Source organism: Siniperca chuatsi, linkage group LG17 (genome assembly GCF_020085105.1).
Source record: "Siniperca chuatsi isolate FFG_IHB_CAS linkage group LG17, ASM2008510v1, whole genome shotgun sequence".
Lineage (NCBI taxonomy): Eukaryota > Metazoa > Chordata > Actinopteri > Centrarchiformes > Sinipercidae > Siniperca > Siniperca chuatsi.
This window is the reverse complement of record NC_058058.1, coordinates 24,290,585-24,301,984: the sequence shown is the minus strand read 5'-3', so window position 1 is coordinate 24,301,984 and position 11,400 is coordinate 24,290,585. Positions and strand designations below refer to the sequence as shown.

The following is an 11,400-nucleotide window of genomic DNA, read 5'->3' as shown; positions in this document are numbered from 1 at the left end:
CAACACTAACGTATTGTCATCTTATAAAGTTGTTAGCAAATTGCCTTTTTACACACCCAGCAGACATCGAGAAATATTAGCATTCATTTGGAATGTGTGTTGTGTTTGTGTCCACCTGATGACTTTGGGTCCAATATTCACTCTCCATTTAGCTCTGGTTTAGTCTTCATCAACTCCTAGGCGCTAAAACGCTCCTTAGAGGTGAAGGGAACTAGAATTGGGCGATAATTCTCTATGGATTTGTCACTATGAATGACAACTTCCATATTACACTTCCACAACATACCACATTACAGTGGATGCATGTTATCCCTATGTTCAGCTTGTCTTGATCACTACATATCTCCCTGACATAACTGACACACCATCATAGATTTTGTCTGTATATCTTGGATGGTTCAAGTCAAATGCTTTGTAGCAGACAAGACTGCGTTGGCCAGTGTCTGTGCATCAACCTGCTATGCTCAGTCGTCAACCGTAAATGTTTTCCGATCCAGCGGGGTCCTGTGAGCCAACTACTTTAGTAGTGTACTGGGACCTCAACAATTTCATGCAAGACTTCCTGAGTTAATATATCACTGACTTTTCTACTGTGTGTGACTCGCATCTGGCATTTTCAGTTATAGCCATTAGTATTTTTTATAATTCTGGATCTTTCCTAAGGGTGGGCTCAAATAAAGACAGAAACAATCCACTGTCCTGGACTTGTTATGTCTTCATCTAGTGATCCACATGCTTTGCTCCCTTGAACAGGTAACTGGATGCAAGATATTTCATCATGTCACGTACAGCTCGCTGTTCTGTATTAACCGTTGTTGATACCTCTGTCCTACATTTCGTCTTATTTTCAACATGTGATGCTGAATGTTTGATTAGGCCTCTGTCTTTCTCAAAAGCATGTTTCCAGTGACGGAACCCTATTGTGGTGAAAACTTTAAGGCTGACAAATGAGCACATCTGTCCCTGGAACTTCTTCAACACGGGCTTAGCAGAATTGAGAGCTCCCAGATTGAAGCATCAAGACGGCGGGCAGCTGTAACATCCCTGACATCCTGTTGGCTGTTGTGCATTAATGCTTGTTTGTAACGTCCTCTTCCCTCTCCTGCTCCTTGTTGATTTGTGGAAGGCGTTGTAGTGCTTTTTTCTACCTTATATTCATCCTAGTAGGCTGCATAACTGCAAGGTGCACTGAACTTGCAAGTGTTGATGTGGTAAGTGGTGCATTTCACTCGCAGCAGGAAACAGGTGTGAGATGCCATAGTAGCACTCATGGAAAATAGCACCACGACTTCAATTACGGTCAGTATAGGAATCACATTTTGACGAACAGTGCACCGATATGAAATTACAAAAGTGTGGTGTTTTTTATGTGAATTGAACATGAATTCTTTTTTCATTATTTCTTTACTGTGAATAAAAAAATGTATTTGTTTCTTTTTCCCCTTTTTTTCTTATTTTCCAGAGACGCTGGTAATCAGTCAGAGGGGCTGATAGAAACTCTATATAACGACATCATACTGAATGCTGGGCGATATTCCTAGTTTTTGATTTAATTTGAATGGCCCGGATAATTTATATATAATAGTTATTAACAACAATTTACAACAGTTTTCGAGCCTTTTTACGGACCTGAACACCAACATACTGTATGTGAAAGCAGCCACAGCAACTACACAAGCAACAACACTGAACTAATGAATGAGAACTGCAAGGAGAGGAAAAAAGAGTGAGACGCCGCCTGTGACCTGTGACCAGGTTAACAGGTTATTCAGAGGGACGCTTGTGCTTATACTGAGCCTGTAAAACACCTCAAAGTGTTCACGCGCAATAGAAAAGCTCCGACCTGCTGCGGGTCAGCATCACAAGGAATCTAATGATGGACTAATACATCTGATAATAAACGGATAAAAAACAAATCCCCTTTCCCATTATTTGTGTGCTACACATGTACTGTAGCCTATATCCCAGTAGGAAAGGGGAAAGCATTAAACAAGTTTAAACTTTTTTTCAGCTGATGGTTTTTATAATGCCTGGTTTTAGGGGGTGCTGCAGCCCCATCAGCATCCCGACTTCCGGCGTCCAGGATATTTTCTCTTTTTTCTCATTATTTCTTCATTTTTATACATATTTCTTCATTTTATTTCACATTTTGCCATGGGTGCACAGCCTTTTGGCTATGGTTACTTAGCCATCTAAAGATTTGCCACATTTAGACACTACGACTCGTCCACAAATCAAAAATCCATTAAAAACAGCTCAAGGACAAAACATTGCTTTGTCTAACATCATGAAGACCAAGGTCTTTTTAATATGACTTTACTGCTCAGCTAATTAGAATTTTAATCAGACTATTTATATTTTCTTCTATAAATCCCCACAGAAACCTTCTTCTAATGGCAGCGTGATGGTACTTCTAGCTGGAGATGTGTGAGCTCTTCACTTTCAGTTCTAGCAGGAGAGAAGTCAAATGACAGCAGTACAAAAAAGGTCTTATTAGAAAAAAAGACATGTCATTTAAAATGACTGATTACATCAGTCAATGGGTCTGTGAGCTGCTTGGCTTAGATTTTGGAAAACATTCTTACTAAAGCAGGACAGGAGGCAGATGCATGAGTGTTTCATCACATTAAATACAGTAGTTCAAATTAGAATACAGCCACTGTTATTCATTACAAATCAGCACACCGCTGTGCTGTTTACACTTTACTGTTGTCACTTTGCAGGGTTTTTGGCGTTTAGAGTTCTAATTGTCAAATTATATAACACACAATTAACTTTAAAAAAAAAAAACATTTGGCGGGTCTAGCTTTGTGTTGACAGAGTGCTGACTCACTACTGTTTAGGATATGCAGTTTGTACTTTCCTGTTGTGTTTGCTCACCACTTCTTGTGGGTGGAGAAGTGACTAAAACCAACAAGAGAATAAAACTCAGGCAAATAAGACGAATCAACAGCATCTCAAAGCCTCTGTGGTTTAGACGGTTTACACAAGTAGCAGCTTGGTATATAGCAACATAGTATTATCCTTTTATCAAGTCCATGTGACATTGTGATATTGTGCTCTTTTTGACAGCTAATGGTGGATAAAGGAAACACTGACATACAAAGAAAACATTTCTTTAAATAAATATTTTATTTGAAAATAAATACATTTTCTTAAAATAGAATCAATAACATTATAAAAGCTTTGGGGAAGTGGGAAAGAAGTGGGGGGTGGGGGGGTTGGGGGGGGAGGAGGACATTCAAATCTCACACGTTTATCTACCATCTTAAGACAAGTTCCCACAATGTGTTGTACTGTACATTCTCGGCTGCTCTGTGGGAAAGTGGTGGCATCCCTCACGCTTGCTTTAACATGCAGTCTACTTGGTCTTAAAGCTTCAGGCCCTGCACCCAAAAACCATTGGTACGCTCATTCTGTATCTACACACTCATTTGTAAAAATGTAGGATATAATTTCTTGTCAACACATCAAAATCAGCCACTGATTTACATTTACATCTGACAATGTTTTTTGAAAGTACCTTAAATGTGTCTAGATCAACTTCACCTCTAGTCTACAGTACAAAGATACAATACACAAGGCTGCGCCTATTGATATAGCAGTAATCAGAGGCCACTGTTTCACTAAGGCCAGAAGTATTTCCATTTTAACTGTGAGGTTGTGAGTTTGTCTGGCTGCAGTTTGCCAGGCAGAAAGTGAAACAGAGCGGGAACTCGCCAGCACTTTTCCGCCTTTACAACAGCGTTTCAATGCCCATTGTTTGACTCCAGAGCTCGGAGATGGCAGATCTCCAGAGAGACAGGGACAGCAGCACAGTTGTATTGGAACAGATTTACACAGTGCACCAGCACAGCCCTGACCCCTCCGACAGCTCCACAAATAGCCTTACGAGTGCAGGAAGTTCTCCCTCAACCAGCCTGCAGCGGCAAAGCAGCAACCTTGACAAAAAACCTAATTACCAACTGCGCAAAAAGGGAAAAAAAAAAAAAAAAGCGCCACAGAACATGTCCGTTTTATAATTATTGAGTCATTGGAGAATGTGCAAGCCAACCTCAATTAAGACAAGCGTGTGAGAACATGTAATTTAAATCTAATCAGTAGCAAAGCAGCAGAGTAAGCTAATCTATGGCAAAAACAACAACTTTGCACGCTTTGTGCTCCTCGCTCGCTCCTCCTGCCAAATGAAATCAATGCCACAGGTAGCGGCAGCTTTAAATAATGATTAAACTAAGTGCTGCCGGGGAGTGCTGTGCCCACACTTTAAAATCTCTCTCCCCGCACAGCCTCCAATCACCTCCAGCACACAGGGCGATGGTTTAGGGAGGAGGACGCCACTCGATGGGTTTTAAATGCCTCACTGTACTGACCACACACACAGACGTACACAAATAACACACAGATGAAAATTCTGCAATCGCACACTTGTTTTTTTTTTTTTTTTTTTTTTTTTTACCAATCCTGTTTTAGAAAAAACAGATGACCAACACCTTCACCCTCTGATGGCTGCTTTTTTGTTTGGCTTTTCTTGGGTCTTGCAACAGGCCACAGTTATGGTGTTTCTCATATACTAACAGTTTTCTCCCTCCCCAATTCTACTAAGCAGTAACCCAAGATTTGCTTGAAATGAGCACCTTCATGTCTTACTTGGAGCCTTCCTGGAGGCTTCCGAGCCATTTTCTACAGATGAATGCTTTGTTTAAGACAACACTAAGCAATGTGCTACTTTGCCAATGATTCAATCATAGTTAATTAGCAGTGAACAGATGCGATACATTTAATGACTGCAGATTATATCAGAGTCAGGTAAAATGACACAGAAAGAATCAATGTAGCACATTTCACCAATCCGAGATAAACCCCATCATGTCACCCGGGAATGCTGCACAACCTCACTCTCTTGCTCTTCAAGGAAATGTGTAATATTTGTAGGAACTCAGTTTTGAAGAGCCAGCCTTCAATATGCACACCAATTGTCAGGAAAAAAAAAATCTGTTCTTAATCCCTTCATCCTTGTATAAACAAATTCAGAGGACTACTTTTTATAAATTTGTAAAACGTCTGCTACTATTTGAAGGTGTCATCAGAGATAAAATACATTTAGAGATGCCACAGAATCTAGCAGACCCAGGTGGGTAGTCTTTTCAGTAGTCTTGTCAGTAGTCCTGTTGTGTTTGTTAAGTTTACAATTATCCCAATGCCTTGGCACTGCAGGCACATGTGCTGAGGGCCAGATGGGTACAGACAGAGCCCGCTGCATCAGGATGCCTCAATTTGGCCAAAGACGACAAATCTTACTGGCACCGGCTCAAAGAAGAGAAACCTGGTTGCCGCATTTTCTCTCATTACAGTTCTCATCAACTCGCAGGCAGGTCAGTGTGAAGGAGTACTAGACACTGTCATATACACAGAAACACCCAAACAGAACAGAGAGATTGTCTCTTCTTGCTGTGCTACCGTGACCGCTCAGTCATTCTTTGGGGCGTCCAGTCCAGTCCAAACTAACCAAACCAAGCTTCTGTCCGCTTCACTCAACAGCTCACTGTGCTCGGCTGCTGTTTGCACACAAAGTCCGATATGAAGTCAAACTCGTTCTGTCCCAGGAAGAGCTCGGGCAGCTCCTGAACACGATCCAACCCAAACTCCAGCACCAGTGAAGTCAGAACCTCCTCGTCAATTAGATCCATGTCCATGCCATTTAGCCCCAAAGGGGCGCCGATGTGCTGCATGCCTGAGAGCTGGGCCGGGCCCACCCGGTACTGTGCACCGTTGGGCATGTGGTGGCCGTTGGCTGAGCCCAGCGGGTGTCCATGGTACTGAGTGTTGAGTTTCTGCAGGTGCATGCTGGCCATGAGCTGCTGAGAGGTGAGGTTACCAGGGTGGTACTGCTGCGGGTGTCCGACCTGCTGCTGCTGCTGCTGCTGCTGCTGCTGCTGCTGCTGGGGGTGCATGTGGTGGTGGTGCTGCTGCTGCTGCGGACCCTGGCTATTGTACATCATGTTCCCAGACATCATCTGGTGGTGGTGGTTGGCCATGGGAGCTCCGTTCACAGGGCCGGCCATCCCTCCAGGTGCCACCATGCCCGGCCGCTGTCTCATGGCAGCCTCCATGTTGTTCTGAGGGTTCCTGCCGTAGTGCATCACCTGGCCATTGGGCAGACTGCGCAGGCCGGCCTGGCCGTTGTGCTGTGGAGGTCCGTTCATGCCCATCCTGAAGCCGTGGGTCATGGGCATCATCATGTGTTCAGCCATGGCTGCTATGTCACCCTGAAAATTTTGAACAAATCAAATTAGATTTTTAATACAACCCATAGTCATTACAATATAAATACGCTTAAAATACCCACAATTGAAAAAGGTCACTCCACCACTTTACTGCTTTACTTGAGTGCTACTCTGGTTGTAAAAACAGTTGTATAATGTATTGTGGCTCTGGAGGGAGCTTTCTAAAGTTTGAAAGAATAACCTTGAGGTTGGGCTGGGAAGTATGACCAAAAAAAATAATAAAACATTTTTTCAAGCTTGGGGACACGTTACGATTCGAATCTTTTTTTTCCCCCTCTCCAAAACGTAGAAAGCCTTGAAACATATTTTTCATGAAGGCCTATTGTTGAGCAAGAATAAATAAAAACCTGCAGCACCTGCAAGGCTGTCATTGTTATACATATTCATAAGTACGAGATGCTTCAACTGAGTAGAGAACGGACATCCACTTTAATAAAACTAATTCATCTGCTCCTGTTTGTGTTTCCTGAGCATTAACCTGATATTTATAGTCAGCTAGCTAGCTAGCTAGCGTTAGCTACCTGGCAGGTATAGACAAACTGAACAAAGTAGAATCCGCACACTGTTCCGTCGACTTGCACGGTTTCATCTCTCGTAAGGACACTTTTCACTCTGTCCCTCTCGTCGAGGCAGCCGTTAAACTCACTATGAGATAGCCTAGCCAGAGCAAGCTAGCCACCTACAGGACTGTTGTTACTCAAGACAGCTAATTTAGCCAGCTAGCATCTACAGAAAGCAAACTGTTCTAATGATTCAATTTTCACAATTTAGACAATTTATTGATTTCAATTTTTATTTTTGCACAATCATATTAATTCAATATACTGCCCAGCCCAACTTATGAGGTTTTGATGACAATTGAAACTTAAGCATTTTTTTGTGTGTGTAAACAATTTTACACTGAGCCTTCATTACAAAATGGAGGTGTGCGGTTGAAAGATGTGAGCATTTAGGAGGCAGGGAGGGTCTAACAAAAGAAACACTTCCAGTTGCATTATGGGAAATGTAGGATCCAGCATTTTTGGATTTTGACCCATAATAGAGACTAAAAGTCAGGATATGTCAGTCGCTGCTGCTTCAATTTAGACCATTCTTTCTTTAATCTGTCTCTTGTGAGTCTACCAATTGTATAGAAGTGCAATACTACCTACTCGTTGGAGTGCCCCTTTAAAACAATAATAAATATAAAATAAACCTTCACTCTCATGAGAACAAGCCCTGTCTCTCTGTTGAAACTACTCACCCTCTCCTCCACAGTTTCTTGTCTTTATTTTAACCGATCCAATCATATCAGAAGTGTCCCCTAAAAACCCATCTCAAACTTCCAAAATTACACCATCAGTGAATTACCACTGGATATCACACCGACGAGGGAGGGCAGCAATACCCTTGCAGTCAAAAGGACGCAGAGGAATGCTTCTCCAGACCACACACACCTCCCCTCCTCTCCCCCCAACACACAACACACTGCCTCTGTCTTCACACAATCATTACAAAAGATCTTCAATTGAGATCACCAGCAGATGACAAACAGATCCCGTTGATGCTGCTACTGTAATTTGCTGTCAACTGATTGGCTTGTAAAAATTGATGACATTAGCCCATTTCATAACCTGCCTCTAAATGGGATGAAAAACACATCCAGAGCAAGCAATGTGATGAATGCCTCCTTCTGTCTGTGAAAAACAAAGACATTTCAGGCTTTTAAATGAACTCTGGTGGTGCCCCTGGCTGCTTGTAGCAATTCAACCCTTTTAGTGTTGATAAAACAAGACACTTTCCTCAGCAGCCTAAATCCTCCTTACAATATTCTGCTCTTGTGTTACCTAATTATACCCTATCTGTGGAGCTTCTTTGCAGATCTGGATTATCATTCAGCCAAATGCCACTTTGTAAATAGATAGTCTGAGGGATAATAACTGCTGGAATTATTACACAAGCATGAAACCTTTTTTTTTTTTTTTTTTTTTTATATCCTCGAGGACTGTGCATGTGGGCTATTTGACATTATTCGATGGCAATAACGCTGCAAGTAGCCTAAACAAAGAGACAAGGTGAAATATGACTGATTTCGCAGGCTGTAACCAGATCTAATCAGCCTGTTTTTTTTATTCTGGAGAGAAATGATAAAACAGTCAGCAGTACAAAGGGAAAGTGCTGCCTCTCTACCTGTTTGGGGAGTAACAGAAGACGACACCTACCCGATGTATTAATGTGGAATCCGTACGGAGAAGTTGGATCAGAGCCGGGGTTGTTTCTCCAGCTGATGCTCCGGCTACATGCAGCCCTGCGGCGGATTCAAACTCTGCGGCGTCTCGGCAGTCAGAGGAGTTTGTTTTCTGGGTCAACTCAGGGATTATATGCCTCTATAAAGCACACAGAGAGAGGGAGAGAGAGAGAGATAGGGAGAGGAGGAGCTACCGTCCTCTCCGTCTCCTTTGTTGCCATTGGTCCTCCCCCTTAATCACTGTGCAAAGAAACATTCACTAACTACCTCCACTGATCCACCGGAGCAGCAGAGCGCCGCTCAGCCGCGCCGCGCCGCGGATCCTGGAAACTTTTCACTGCCGCCTCCTTCCATTACCCTTCCACTATAATCCGTAATGATCCGCACTCTCTTCACTGAGAGCTTTCTGTTTTCAGGGCAGCAGGCAAGGATTCTCCAGGCTGCAGGCACAGTAGAATCACTTCTGCCACTGAGAAAATCCTTTTAACGAGGTGTTTTACAGCATCACGCTGGAGTGGGTCTGTGTAGAATATATGGTGCTGTATTGATCAGAGCAATTCTAAATGATCATTTCGTCATTTATTCAATAATAGATGACAAAGAGGCTTCAATGGAAGTGAATGGGAGATAGAGTGAATATCTGTAGGGTGGAAGTGTAGTGTGACTGGACCTTTGTACAAAAATCCATACAGGTATAAAAGATACAACCTTATGGACTGGAAAGAACAATTGCCAGTGAACATAATCCATGTAGCAATTACACTCCCTTCATAATGTATTAGGCAAAACCACATATAAATGTTATTTTTAGAAGACAGGACTGCACAAGCCCACTAGAGGCCAAAACCAAAAATGTGATGACACATCAGTATTCCCAACAAATAAAACCAAAGTGACAGAATGGTAACACTGGAGAAAACCCAACTTTACCCAAGAAAAACTCTTGATTATGTCCTGGTGATTTTTACAGAAATTACAATTACAACAGGTCAAGATTATACACAAAGTATATTTGTACACTTATATTTATCTGTTTACTATGTGCTGCTCCAGTATCAGTGGTTCATGTGTCAGTGAAATATGTAAAAATCAAAAGATCCAAAGGCAAGACGACATCAAAATGATGCTTTCAAGTCGTTTTTAACACCACACTGGGTTCTTTATCCTGATGTGCCTTCTACGTTAACTGGATACCAGTATATATACATATATAGTATATTTAGAATTCAATATATTAATAAAAATAAAATAATATTAAGATCCCATTATGGGATTTTTCGAATTTGTACCAAATTGTTGCCGAATGTCTATATTTTTTAGCTTAATTCATTTTCAAGGGTTTAAAGCAAGACTTTGTAACTTTCGGAAGAAAAAATAACATAACCTTCTTCCTACAGTACAAATGAAAAGTTGAATTCATAATGAATAAAATGCCCCTTGGTCAATTCAGTACAGTCAGGGGTTTTGCTGCACCAGCCTTACTTGGTACTAAAACTGCTTTTCTAGTCTGTGGGGAAAGTTTTACACTAAACTTTACATTAAACTGTCATGGTTTGAAAGTTCATAACACAAAGAGTGATAATTGTCAACAGTGTACCAGGCATCTCTTTTACAATGGTGGTCTAGGGGATTTTTAGTCACACTACCGCAGTTGGCCACTGGGACAAACTGGCCGTAAGACTACATTGCCACGCTGCCGCAGCTCTCTTAAAGGGCAACTCCAGCAATTTACACATCAACGTGTGTTTCCAGGTCTTGGGGAGTGCTACTGCATATGTGAAAAAGTTGTATAAAGCCTTTTGTGGCTCCAAAGGGAGCCGTGTGAAATCAGATAAAATTGCCTCAAGTGATGTCACTTGAGTCCGCGTCGTTTGGAGCTAAAGACTACAAGTTTGAAAATGAACAAAAATCTGTGAGTGTGGAGTTAGAAAGAAATGAGCCTACCAGACCTCTGTAGCCCGCTGCTCATCTCTGCTCGAGGCTAGGAGCTTGAGGCTACATTAGCCACTACTAGAATAACACACCCGAATCTCCGACAGAACTGCCAGTCGAGTTGCATTGTGGGTAGTGCAGGCACCAGGTTCTGACAAGGAAGAAATCGTGAATTTAAAAGGATGATATCTCCGGATCTGCTGCATCGATTTTGATACTTTTTTTTAAAACTGTCCATTGTGAGTCCGACAATGTTATGGGAGTGCAATGCTAAATGCTAAATACACCAGTGTCCTTGAGCTCAGTCCGGCTGCCTAGTGATGAGGGGTGGAACAGGCCCACTGGAGGGAGGGGGGGGGTTCTTTGTGGACCCTCTTCCCCAGTCACTGAATCAGTTCATAAACACAGTTTGGAAAAAATATGCCTACTGAATCATAACAAAATCGTTCATCATTGTACCTCAGTTTAAGCCCTGTATAATATTACGTTGATATTCCTAAAGTATCTCTGAACTTAAAATACTGTACTACTTCAAGTACCACATTCTAGCATGTAATTTCTAATATCACTTTAAAGTATTCATATAGTTCTTTTGTAGCTACTCAACGGTGACTTTATTATATTTCTCTCATACATATGATATCTGTGCAATATTATACAGACGGTCAGTCTGTGCATCCTGTCCAGAGTCTCTCTAACGGGGGAACAGATTTGTGTGCCAGTCACAGGTGCTGCAGTAAAAACACCCACATTAGGATCACCACACCCAGCCCAATGTTGCTGGACTTTAATACTAGTTTACCACTGAGAAACAAGAGGCCATGCAAGGCAATAATACACACAGTAATCTGCCAGACGTCAACAACCACAACATCTCTTCAGTCCCAAGGAGAGCGCACACCACGGAGCTGACCTGATCAATAAACCAGATTTTACTCTGTAAAACCAGCAATGAAA

General features: G+C 42.0%; 1 protein-coding gene across 1 annotated transcript; it reads right to left on the bottom strand.

Moving 5' to 3' along the window:
* Positions 1 to 3,113: 3,113 nt before the first annotated feature.
* On the bottom strand, positions 3,114 to 8,965 carry cited4a (Cbp/p300-interacting transactivator, with Glu/Asp-rich carboxy-terminal domain, 4a). Its single transcript, XM_044170971.1, has 2 exons — positions 8,486 to 8,965; positions 3,114 to 6,266 (listed from the first exon to the last, which is right to left on the bottom strand). Exon 2 carries the CDS (start codon positions 6,249 to 6,251, stop codon positions 5,532 to 5,534), a length of 720 nt encoding a protein of 239 aa, XP_044026906.1. The 5' UTR covers positions 6,252 to 6,266; positions 8,486 to 8,965; the 3' UTR covers positions 3,114 to 5,531.
* Positions 8,966 to 11,400: the final 2,435 nt, after the last annotated feature.